This window comes from Lissotriton vulgaris, chromosome 9 (genome assembly GCF_964263255.1).
Source record: "Lissotriton vulgaris chromosome 9, aLisVul1.2, whole genome shotgun sequence".
In the NCBI taxonomy this organism is placed as follows: Eukaryota; Metazoa; Chordata; class Amphibia; order Caudata; family Salamandridae; genus Lissotriton; species Lissotriton vulgaris.
The window spans coordinates 569,924,332-569,937,743 of record NC_141697.1 but is presented as its reverse complement, the minus strand read 5'-3'; the positions used below and the strand labels follow the sequence as shown (position 1 = coordinate 569,937,743).

The 13,412-nt window shown below is 46.1% G+C and overlaps 1 protein-coding gene across 1 annotated transcript in view; it reads right to left on the bottom strand.

The window, feature by feature from the left end:
- NXF1 (nuclear RNA export factor 1) overlaps window positions 1-13,412 on the bottom strand; it is a 466,191-nt gene that overhangs the window by 220,771 nt on the left and 232,008 nt on the right. The window contains exon 8 of the mRNA XM_086938121.1: window positions 12,394-12,482. Within this exon, the coding sequence (XP_086794247.1) occupies window positions 12,394-12,482 (89 nt within the window). The remainder of the gene's footprint in view (window positions 1-12,393; window positions 12,483-13,412) is intronic.

The window sequence follows — 13,412 nt, the reverse complement described above, 5'->3', positions numbered from 1 at the left end:
GAGGATGAATCGCGCATAACAACCACCAAATGCGCCGGCATGGAACCTGTCCTGGAGGTGATAAAAGCGAAGGAGGAGGAGTTGGAAGCGCGTTCAAGGCGCAATAATGTGCGCATCACAGGCCTTCCAGAGACGACAAACACCGGGCGAATGGAAGTATACGTAGAGAAGCTATGCAAGGACCTGTTCGGAGAAGAAGAGTTCTCGCCAATCTTTATTGTGGAACGTGTGCACAGGTCCCTTGCGCCTCGTCCACCACCTGGAGCTGCGCCTAGGCCAATAGTCGCAAGAATACTGAACTATTGCGACAGAGATACCATCTTGAGACTTGCACGCGAGAAAGGAACGGTCACCCACCAGGGAAATACTTTAGAATTTTACCCGGATCACACTGTGGCGGTACAGCAAGCAAGGAAGGAATTTGCATCCGTGAAGGCCAAACTTAGGGATCTTAACATCAGTTATTCCATGCTGTACCCGGCCAGATTGCGAGTATCATGGGAAAACAAGGCAGTGCTGTTGTCTCCTAAAGCGGCACAGGAATTTGTAAAAAAAAGTGTTGAAACAAAACAAAGCTAATGTTCGTGAGGAACAACACCGGGACTCAGAATAGCGGTACTGGTGAGGACCCCATAAGAAATGCGGTAAGATATCACATGCTTGAGGTAAGGTTGGGCGGTGTCATGTGAGGAACATTAACAGATGAAACGTGATGCCTTCCAAATAAGTATGGTAGACCATGTACTGCAACGACCATTGTATAGTTACTATGCCTACTAACTAAGCCTCCTATTACTTTGAGTACGGAGAATTGGTGCAGCTTTAAAGTAATTGAACATGATGCTGACCCACAACATGATCTGAAATCTCACTTACATTTACAGTAACGACCAAAGGGTCATTGTGTCACTAATACCAGACCTTCCGGAGAACACTTATTGTGATGTGCTGCACTCTGGGTGCGAGTCGGCATACCTTTATCCTTCCTGGTGATTGGCGCACAAAGACAGATCATGGTCTATGGATTGTTGGGGACGCTGATCTACGCAGATTATGGCATCCGGACTGTCACGAACACCCTTAAAATTGCGCTACTGCATGTGTAAATGTTACATGTAACTGTACGTATTACAACTCGTTGCCAGTTTGACACATGAGCTAAAGTGCTTGTTGAAAACCGCTACGGTGAGGAAATCCCTGAACTGCTGACATCTTTCCGGTGTGCATGTCATGATTTGCGGAGGCACTGATGTCACTGCTCACAGACTTTGTTTGAGTTCTTGTTGGCGGTGGGTGGGGTAAGGGCGGCCAGACATAACACACTTGAGTGAATAGACCGATAAGTGAGTCGTCCGCATCCATTAAGTTGGGTGCTGAGTTGTGCCCCAAGCGGACCTCCACAAGGGTATCCCCCACATAAGTTCTGTTATGATGGGAAATGTTCTGAAGTTCTCTAGTTTGAAGGGTATGTATCAAAAGGGAATATGGCTTTGGCAGGTTTGGGTTGCTGGAGAGGGGGGGGGGGGGTAGGGATATTGTTAATGTTGAGAGACCAAGAAATTTGGAAAATGTCAAGATCCTGTGTATTGTATGGCAAAGGGCTAATCGGCCACGCGTGACAGCACACATTGTATTGGGTTTGGATTCTGATCCTGTTTGTTTGCTCCTAGCATGTGCTGTACAGCCTTCTCAATGACTCAGGAAAGTAGAAATACAGGCAGAACACATTTAAATTTCCTAACGTGGAATATCAGAGGATTTACACAACCAAAGAAAGTAAGACAGGTGTTTGCCTATCTAAACAGATGGGATATAGATGTGGCTATTCTGCAGGAGACACACATTGCACCCAACACACATCAGCATATAGGCAAACGCTGGGCGGAGTCGTCTTACACTGCTACGTACTCCTCTTATTCGAGAGGAGTGATCACACTGATCCGGAAGGGCGTGAACTTCACGGTGCATCGGGTGGTGAAGGATCCTAATGGGAGATATGTTATAGTGTCCGGTACATTACGTGGGCAACGAATAATGCTCCTTAACGTGTACGGTCCGAATGTGGATGCACCCGAATTTTTTCAAGACGTTTGGGGGCATTTGCAGACATTCACAAACACACACATCATATGTGGGGGAGACTGGAACGTGACTATGGTGGATGGTGTGGACCGTTCCCTACACTCCTCAGAGCAGCACAAGCAGGCAAGGGCGAAATTAGATCATATGCTCACGGACCTGTCGTTAACAGATATCTGGAGGCACAGACACATTCATACACCGGGGGCCACTCACATTTAAGCGATCCACAACAGTTGGTCACGTCTGGACTACTGGCTAGGCACAGATAGCATTACATTGTGGACACTGGATCTGTGCGTCCTACCAAGAACACTGTCCGATCATAACCCTGTATTGCTAAAACTCACGATACCAAACTACACACCGCCCCCATTCCACTGGAGGTTCAATTCCCGTGCTCTAACTGACACTGTCTACGCTGACACCATCAATACAGCGATTAAGGAATATTTTCTGATAAATGCACCAGTGGTCGAGGACCCAAGCCTGTTGTGGGAGGCCTTTAAGGCCACGATAAGAGGCTTGTGCATAAGTGCTACAATAGGCATATTGAAGGACATTAGACAGCAGATAAAGCGCTGTGAAACGCGCATGAAAGAGCTGGAAGTGGCCTTTGAGTCCACTCAGGATGTCACACTACTGGGGGGACTGCGTCAAATGCACACAGAGCATCAAACACATGTTGAAGATGAAATAAAATACCTAGATCGGAAACATACGGCCAGATCTTTCGGTGAGGGGGGGGGGGTAGACCTGGTGGCGTACTTGCGAACAAAATATGCGAAGGCAAGGGATACACAGCTATACTGGGCATCAAGTCAGGGGATGGTACACCACAGACACAGGCCACAGACATTCTGAACAGTTTTGTTGACACGTATAAGACACTATACAAATCACAACCAATAGAGTCGGCGGAGATCCTCAGATATCTGGATGATGTGGCAATAGGTTGGATGTCGGATGGCCAGAGAGAATATTTGGCACTGCCTATTAAGGTAGAGGAGGTGACTGAAGTGATAAATCACTTTCAAACGGGAAGGCACCTGGCCCCGACGGGTACACAAATGAATTTTATAAACAATACGCGGAAGTCCTTGCGCCCTACATGGTAGAAATGTACGGTGCGTCTTTCGAACAGGCAGAGTTACCCCCCACACTCCGAGAGGCTGTGATAATCGCCCTTTTAAAACCCTCCAAAGACCCGAACAGAATGGGTTTCCCCAAACGCTTCGTACAATGGGTGTCGTTGATATACACCAAACCGTGCGCCCGAGTTCGTGTGAATGGTTACGTATCGACATCTTTAATATAGAGCGAGGTACAAGGCAGGGATGCCCTCTTTCGCCCTTGCTTTTCGCGCTGGCACTAGAACCATTGGCCTGCCTGATAAGACAAAACTACAAATCATCGGCTCAAGTCCAGACCGCTCCATATTTCGCTGCACGCAGACTATATGTTATACGTTCGCGATCCTAACACGCATCTAAATAGGCTGCTAAGAGAGTACATCAGATTTGGAGGTCACTCGGGATTAGCCATAAACTGGTCCAAATCCTACATTATCCCTCTTACGGATACGACAACTCCCTTTGACACTGAGTATCCACTAGAATGGCAGCAAGATCCCATACGATATCTGGGTGTGATGTACCATAGAGACCCTGAGGTGGTTATAAGATCGAACTATGGATCAGCAATCTCCAAATTGGAAGACAAGGTGCAACGTTGGATACAACTGCCATTATCTTCGGCAGATCGCATAGCGATCGTAAAAATGAATGTATTACCTAAACTGTTGTACCTTTTTAATAGCATCCCTATCACACCCCCTGGAGAGGTTTTCCGCCGCATAAAATCGCTTGTACTGAATCTCATATGGGCAGGCAAACAGGCCCGCGTGGATTTACAAACACTAACTCTTCCATATATCCGTGGAGGGTTCGGGGTGCCGGACTTCCTATTATAATATTTATGTGCTCAGGCGCAATATGCTGTTTATTGGTACCATGAGATAATGTACCTCACTCATACTGCCATCGAGGAGGGAGACGCAGAACCAGTACCATTGACAGCAATCCTGTCTCATGTCAGGCAGCCCCTTCATGCTCAAGACATCAACACTATAGACACCACAGTTAAAGCCTGGTGGAAACTGGGGCAACTGGCACATAAAACCCTGTTATACGCACCTGCAATGCCATTACATCACCATCAAGCGTTGTCAGTAACAGGTGAAAAAGTGGGCATGTCACTGTTACAACGAGCAGGCATAGATAGAATGGGGGACATGTTTCATGAGGGCACATTTCTAGACATTGAGAACCTAACATATATCCAAAATAAATTGCCCATGTTCCGCTTCACGTATTACAGATTGAAACGCGCGATGAAAGAACTTTATCCTACATTCCCTGACGAACCAGAAAGTCTAAGCACACTACAACTGATTATTACAACCCAAGACCTATCGCACCTAGTATCAAGGCTATACTCCACAGCACAGGCTGAAATATCACACACCACTGAAAAGGCTAAAGCACGATGGGACATGGTATTAGAAGATTCATTGACAGATAAAGAATGGCAGCAAACGTGCGCATTAACACAAATACTCAGGTGTAAGAGATGTGGAAGAGAGGGCGCAGATTTCACACACTTGGCCTGGTCCTGCCTTAAGGTACAAGAATATTGGGCGGAAATCACCAACAGGCTCTCTACTATGATAAAGGTAGAGGTAGAATGCACAATACGTTCATGCCTGCTAGGAATCGTACCGCAACTTAAAGCCACCAAGCGCAAATTTTGTGTGATATCCCTACTACTACCAAAACGACATATTGCGCAATGCTGGCACAGTAGGAAAGTGCCAAAGACATCTAGATGGCTGAATGACATGTCCAGCTGTAGAGACAAGTTATTAACATATGAGGAAGAGCTCCCAGCAAAATCCAGGCCCAAGGACATTTGGGGTTACTTCACAAACTACATGAGTACACTGGAGATGGACACGGATGAATGATCTAACTATACTTGCTGCAATGTAAAGGCTGATGTTGGGAGGGCAATGTGCCGTATTGCCCAGTCAGAAAATACAGGACGGAAATCGAACAGATAGCAATGTTATAACAGCTTAATTGTAATGGTCTCCATTTCAGGTCTCTAAGTTATGGTTATCTGTTTATTGTTGGTCATCTACAAAATAATCATAAACTGTAAGACTTAATATGTTGCATTACGCCGCCGGACCTAGCGTGGTCGGCTGAAGGGCTGTGTAAATCATTCATTGGTCAATTCTATCCGTTGGTTTTTCACTACCTTGCAGCCGGCCCCAGGGTTGTAGGCTCCTGACAGTATATGATTATCAAAGGACAATAAAGGTCTTACAAAAAATAAAAATAAAAATTAAAAAAAATTAAAAAAAAGATGCAAGATGCCATCATGCCTATTAGTCTCATGAACACCTTGGCTTGCAAAGACTGCTGGTGTTGAAAATTGGCGACTGAGGCTTGAATGCTCTGTATCCTGGCTGGACTGGGATACGCTCGGGCTGTGGACGTGTTTAGTGTAGCCCCTAGGTACTGATGTACATGCGAAGGCTGCAGGTGCGACTTGGTGTAGTTTATTGTAAACCCTAAGTCGTGCAATATTTGAATTGTTTGATGTGTGTGCTGGGCACACGGATTGAAAGATTTTGCCTTTATGAGCCAGTCGTCCAGATAAGGGAAGACATGTATCTATTGTCTTCTGAGATGTGCTGCTACCACTGCTAGGCACTTTGTAAATACTCTTGGTGCCGTTGTTACTCCAAATGGAAGTACTTTGAACTGATAATGTTGTCCTTCTAGTACAAACCTTAGATACTTCCTGTGAGCAGGATTTATGGGGATATGAAAATAGGCGTCCTTTAGATCTAGTGTTGTAAGGAAGTTGCCCTGTTGTAGCAGTGGAAGCACTTGTTGTAGAGTGATCATATGAAAATGATCTGATTGTATGTAACGGTTGAGGGGCCTGAGGTCTAGGATTGGCCTCAGTGTCCCGTCTTTTTTGGGAATTAGAAAATACAGCGAGTAAAACCCCATTCCCTGTTCTTCTAAAGAAACTATTTGAATAGCATCCTTCTGTAGAAGTGATAACACTTCTTGTCGAAGCAGAGTCAGATGGTCTGTAGACATTGGACGCTGTCTCAGAGGTATATTGAGGGATTGCTCTAAGTTCTAGGCAGTAGCCATGTTGGATAATCTGTCTTACCCACTTGTCTGTTGTAATGGAGTTCCAGACAGGCAGGAACTGTGTTAATCTGCCCCCTACAGGAGTGGTATGCTGTGGGGGGAGCAGAGGGAAGTCATTGTTTGGTGGTGGAAGAATATCGATTGTTGTTATTACTGTGACCTCTTCCTTGTTATTGTTACCCCTATATTCTCCTATAAAGTATCCCTTGTTGGAGGATGTGTGTGACTTGAAAGATGTCGTAGTGTCTGCTCCAGTCTGTTTGGAGCCTCCTCTGTAGGAGGAGCGACGAAAGGAGCCTCTATTTAGTGTAGAATGTAAAGCTCCCATAGACTTGGCAGTGTTGGTGTCTTTCTTAATTTTTTCCAGTATGGTGTCGACTTCAGGACCAAATAATTGGTTTTGATTAAAGGACTGGTTTAAAATTGTAGTTTGCACTTCTTGTTTAAATCCTGAAATGCGTAGCCACGCATGTCTCTTAAGTAGGACACTGGTATTTACGGCTCTAGATGCGGTCAGCGGCATCTAGTGCACATTTTATTGAAGCATTGGATATTAACTTTCCTTCTTGTATCAGGTCAGTTGCTTGATCTTTGTACTGATCTGGCAGATGTTCAAGTAGTTTTTCTAATTGATCATAATCAGCCCTATCATAACGAGAAAGTAGGGCTTGTGTATTGGCTATACGCCACATGTTTGCAGCTTGTGCAGCTACTCTTTTCCCTGATGCATCAATGACCTTTGATTCTTTAACAGGTGGGGGCGCATCTCCAGAGGTCTGAGAATTCACCCTCTTTCTCGCATTGGACACAACTAATGAATCTAGTGGTAGGTGTCCTTTAATATAGACTGGGTCTGTGGGTGCTGGTCTATATTTCTTTTCAATTCTAGGGTTTAATATTCTTGTGCATACAGGGTCTTTAAATACTTCTGGAGCATGCTTGATTACTCCCTTAATCATTGGAAGAATTTGAGCAGTCCGCTGAGAGTGCTCAAAGGTATCTAGCAGAAAATCCTCTTCAATCTCATCTGAATGCATAGGGACTCCGTGGTAAACGGCAGCTCTATTTAACAGATGACTAAAACTAATTGGGTCTTCTGGAGGGGAAGGCTTTGATGGGTATGAGTGGGGTTCTGGAATGTCAGGCATACCCTGTGGGTCATATATAGGTACATCTTTTGGGTTTGAATAAGCCCATATATCCTCATCTATGTGATGAGCTAGGCTCTTCCTTGTCCTCCCTTCCCTCTAAATTATATTCATCATCATTTTGCTGTGAGGAATGTTGTCCACTCCAGGGTCCTTACACGAAGCCTTCATTTTTTAGTTTGTGTACACGCGCCCTATTGTTGGCGCCGTCTCCATTGGTTTCCGGGTATTGACTTTGTGAACCCCGCCGTACTGGCCATTGGTTACGCGCCTTAATACCGGCGCCGTCATTGTTTCCCTACGAATTGCGGGATTAGGATCTGAACTTAACTGAACACGGACGCCACATATTGACGTTCCACACCCATCTTGAAACCCTGGGGATACCACGATTATACCACCGGTTACCTTCCCTATACCTAGTATACTTTATGTACATGACCTTAAGGGTATGCCTCCCCTGTGGGTACAATTCTGTACAGTAAGCCATCGTTACTACACACTTGGGAATTAATTGAGCCCTCTGACAATGTTCTTCTTGTTCATGCTACAGGCTACTTTGTAAAACTCTTTAGGCTTTAATGATTGTCCTGATGATGATCCCATGTATTGTTGTTCAGGGATCGAAACGCCGTCGACTTGTTTAGACACCAGATTGAAATGTATAACGATTGTGCTATACTTGTAATGGTGTCATTGAATTTCTGTCACTTACCAATTCTCAGAAATCTCTTACCCTTGCCTAAAGAACTCTTCCTTTTTGCCTTTTCTATTTCCTTTACTTTGCCAATTTGTAAACGTTTGGGCACAGGCTTGTGTCCCACTTTCTTGAATGTAAGGCAATTCCTTGTTGAAACCTTTTTACAAGTAAAAATTAGTGATCCCTGTCCGGCTGGATAAATCACAATACTCAATATAGTTCCACTGTGTCTATATTTATTGGCTTTCCTTTACTTATTAATGCATGGGACCACTGTTGCTTAAAAAATATGTTCCGAGGTCCTATGCTGACTCGCTGGGTGCCCTTGTTGTTTTTTAGGTCTCGCCTGTCGATGCGCATGCGCATCGAGCAAGGCGAGAGTATTGGCACTTATCCGCTCTTTATCCACACTGCAAGGAATCGTGGCGATTCCTTGCAGTGCACGAGAAATTTAAGCTCAATGCGCATGCGCATTGAGCTTAAATGCGCGTGCACATGCCCCCAGCCGCCTGCCTTGCCTACTCTCTCTCACAGCCTCCCCCAGCTCCGCCCCCTCACTACTTGATTGCACGGCCGCTAGGCCGTGCCGTGCCTCCCCTACTCTCCTCCCCCCTCCTCCTCTCCTCCCCTGCCTGCCTGCCGCTAGGCCGTGCCTCCCCTACTCTCCTCCCCCCTCCTCCTCCTACTCTCCTCCCCTGCCTGCCTGCCGTGTCGCACCTCTCCCCTCTCCGCCCCCTCCCCTGCCCGCCGTGTTACGGTGAAAGGCTTGTTGTTTAACCCAAGTGTGCATATAATCCAGATATCTTCCAATAGAAATCGGTGCTCCTTTTATGGGAAGGATGTTTTTGCGTCTTGTTTTTGGAAAAGCATGTTATTTAAAAAAAAAAAGGTAAAAGAACATTGGTGGTAGTTAGATACATCTGAGCCAGCGGGGTCTCTTTTCTTTCTGATTTGAATGGTCGTTTCTCTCATTATCTGCGAACCTAAGACGAGCCGAACATGTATAAATCAACCGGTTCCACAATGGATGTTTTTTTAAAGCAAAGATTGCAACACAGCGCAAGAACCGTTGAGAAAGAAAAGCGCGAGGCAAATTCCCAGCAGGCTGCTCCTGTTCTCTCTCTCCGCCCTCCCCTTTCTGAGAAGCCGTGGAGTTTTTTTAATGCAGCTTGCTCGCTCGCTCGCTCCCTTCCCTCCGCTCCCCTCCCCCGCACGTAGGCTCTTGGAGAAAGGAGGGGAAAAAAAGCTCCCAGCCTGACTCCAAAATCAGCCTCGTTTCCTCAGAAACCGCAGCTGCTGCTAGAGCAGAAAACACGTCAGGCTGGCCCTCCAACGTACACAGATGTGCCTTTGTAACTCCCCATAAATGCTGGGAAAGGATTGCGCGTTGGAGCAAAAAAAAAAAAAAAAACTCCCATGCAAGAAGAGGCGAATGTTTCGTGCAGGCTATGTTTTTACCCTCGATGGCGCCTTCCTTCGCCCCTCCCCTGACCTTGTGTAACAGTTACTTTTGAGCTTTAAAGTTGTATTTATTGTTGGTGACTGAAAGGATTTAGACTTGAGGAAGAAAAGGCATTCCGATTTGCAGTGAATAACAGTCCGCTTTTAAGTTTTTTACTTTCGTTTTTTTAGGTTTTCAAAGACCGAGGTAAAATGTCAAGCTGTGTTTACATGGGAACCTTTTTATTTTGCTCTAGGCTAACTTCAAAGTGTGAGCGTTTATAGGAAAGAGGAATGCAGTATACTTGCTCCAAAGAGCCTGCTTGTGCCTTTAAAAAAAAAAAAAAAACCTCACTCACCCTCACCCTCACTCACCCTCACCCACCCTCAACCCCTCACCCTCAACCCCTCACCCTCAACCCCTCACCCTCACTCACCCTCACTCACCCTCACCCTCACTCACTCACCCTCACTCACCCTCACTCACCCTCACTCACTCACCCTCACTCACTCACCCTCACTCACTCACCCTCACTCACTCACCCTCACTCACTCACCCTCACTCACCCTCACTCACTCACCCCCTCACCCTCAACCCCTCACTCACCCTCACTCACTCACCCCCTCACCCTCAACCCCTCACTCACCCTCACTCATCCTCACTCACCCTCAACCCCCCACCCTCACCCTCACTCACCCTCAACCCCTCACCCTAACTCACCCTCACCCTCACTCACCCTCAACCCCTCACTCACCCTCAACCCCTCACTCACCCTCACTCACCCTCAACCCCTCAACATCAACCCCTCACCCTCACTCACCCTCACTCACCCTCACCCACTCTCACCCTCACTCACCCTCACCCTCACTCACCCTCACTCTCACTCACCCTCACTCTCACTCACCCTCACTCTCACTCACCCTCACTCACCCTCACTCACCCTCACTCACCCTCACTCACCCTCACTCACCCTCACTCACCCTCACTCACCCTCACCCTCAACATCAACCCCTCACCCTCACTCACCCTCACCCTCACTCACCCTCACCCTCATTCACCCTCACCCTCACCCACTCTCACCCTCACTCACCCTCACTCACCCTCACTCACCCTCAACCCCTCACCCTCACACAGTGCAATAGGTCTCGGAGCATTTGAGTTAGAGCTTTTAGAAATGTTTATGGCTTTTTTTTTTTTAATTCTTTAGCATTGGCTACAGGAAACAAAAATGCTAAAGATTTACAAAAAAACCCATAAACAATTCTAAAAGCACTAACTCTAATGCTGCGAGACCTATTGCATTTCCAATGCTTGTTGTTGTGAGGAATGTGATGACAATGGAGAATGTGCAGGAGATATGCGAGGTGATATGTGAGGAGGTACAGGAGAAGGAGGAAGAAGAGGTGTAGGAGAGGAAGGGTGCATAGGAGATGTTGCACAGTCCTTTGCAGGCACCACAGGTGTGGGTAGTGTATCTGCTGGTCTCTTCTTTCAAGGTGTAGTACCCACACGTCCTGTCCTTGGGTCTATATAGATCTTTTGTTGAGGATCTGGTGTAAAAAGTTCCTCCTCTTCTACAACCTTCCTGGGCTTAGATTTTTTCAGCTACGGCAGAGGTTGTTGTCTTTCTTTAGCATTGGGAGGTGGTGTAACGTCCCGTGGCATAATTTTCGGTGCCGAGGTGTTATTTTCGGCTTTATAGGCATGTTCGAGGATTTGGGCACCTCAGAATCAGGCTTTTTTGTCTTAGTCGCCAAAGATGTAGAAGTGGACGGCTTAGGAGCCGGTGCTTCTTTATGTTTCGGTGCCGGTACAATTTTTGCCTTCGGTACCGAAGGGTCTTTTGGCTTCGAAGTGTCTTTATGTTTCGGTGCCAATGGAAGAGTTTTACTCGGTGTCGAGGCACTGGAAGGCTTTGTTGGTTTCTTCGGAGCCGGGCTTGAGTATGTGGTGCAGGGGCAGTAGTACTCACGCGCTGACCCGATGGAATGGAGTCATCTGAATAGTCTGCCTCTGATGCGATCTGGAGATCAGAAGAATCTTCTTCGGGAACGAGGGGAACCTCTTCGTCAAAGATATCCTCCGGTGCTGGGGCTGATCTCCTCATCTCGTGTCGACGGGTCCTCCGATCCGGGATGGTTTTCTTCGATCGGAAGGACGCACAAGCTGTGCAGGTCGACTCGTCGTGTTCCGGCAATAGACAGAGGTTGCAGACCTCGTGGTGATCGCTATGTGGGAATTTTGCTTGACATTTCGTGCATTTCTTGAACGGAGTTCTTTCCATGTGGTGTAAGCCGCAGGGCGTCAATAGGCCTAACGGCCCACTTCGATGACCGGAATGGAAGTTATATCGACTAAAAGCCTCGTCTTTGATGTCGAAGGTAGTTTCTTGAATTTTTTGGAAGTTTCGCACTTCAAAGTTGCTGAAAAGTCTTTTTCTGGCCGGAGAGGAGAAACTTTCATCCGAACCCATTGGCGGAAAAAAACAATCTAAGGATGGAGTCGATGCCCACGCGCAGTATTGTCCAAAGGAGGAGTCACCTATCTCAAGACTACAAAGACTTCTTCCAAGACAACAACAACCTGCAATCATCCGAGCCCAACACCATGTGGCGGTCTAATGCTAAGCTGTACAATCTGCAGCTCTAGCGCTATAGAAGTCCCTCTGCATGGTGGGAACTAAAGTATTTTTGTACATTGTAATACTTGGAGGCAACCACCTGTATTAGAATGCATGCTATATTAACACATCTGACTTTGATGTCAGGAACTCAAATTTGACTGACTCACCTCAGGGATGTTTTCCTTGATAATCCGGAGCACAGCCTGAATGTGAGTTTTCCTACACAAATCCACCACCACATGCTGTGTTTGGAGTTCTGAAAGACAGGAAACAAATTACATAGCTAAACCTTACAACGAACAGCGATTCTTGTATTTGTATGCACTATCCGTACTCCCAACCTACTAACGAGATTTTCGCAGCAAAATCGCATTAGAAATAGGAGTATGGAGTATATGTGTTATCTGGGCTCCATCAGACTATGTGCCTCCAGCTCTGCATACCGCAGGCTATGTTTTACAAATTCTAAAGGTATGCAGCAAGAGGGCATGTGGGTGGATTTGAATGATGGGGGCTAAATGCTACAAGCACAAATTACTGTAGATGACACGCGATGGGGGTGGTGTAGAGACATCTATGGGTTTTGTGACAGCGCCTGGACCCCAAGTACTCATGGAAATGGGAAATCATTGGAGGCTGAAGGAGAAGAAACAATATCCAATTCCCTCACATACTTGTATGGTCTGAGTTTGTTAAGTATACCATTGCTTAGATGTGTCCAACAAAACATACACCACCTACTACTTCAATGTGGTTGTTTAATGCAATACAAAAAAATATTTTTGACTAGTAACAATGTTTTAAAAGAGAACTTAATTTTTTTTATACATCTTGGGCGTTAACTATACAAAATCTTAGCCGGGCTACTTTTTTTTTTGAAGAGGAAACATTGCTTTTATATCAATTTGAGAGATACTAATCCTGAAAAAGGATAATGTTACTTACCCAGTCAGCATCTGTCCTTTGCATGTAGAGCTGTAGGTTCACATGCTTTGCATACTCCTGCCATCTAGTGCTAGGTCTGGATGTTTGCAAGTTGTTTTTCTTCGAAAGAAGTCTTTTCAGTCACGAGGTAGGGGACTCCCCCTTTCGGTGTGCATGGGCATCAAGTCCATTGTTAGATTGTTTTCCCCAGAGGGTGAGAATGGAGTTAGTAAGTAAAGAATCGAAATGCCCATGTGCAACA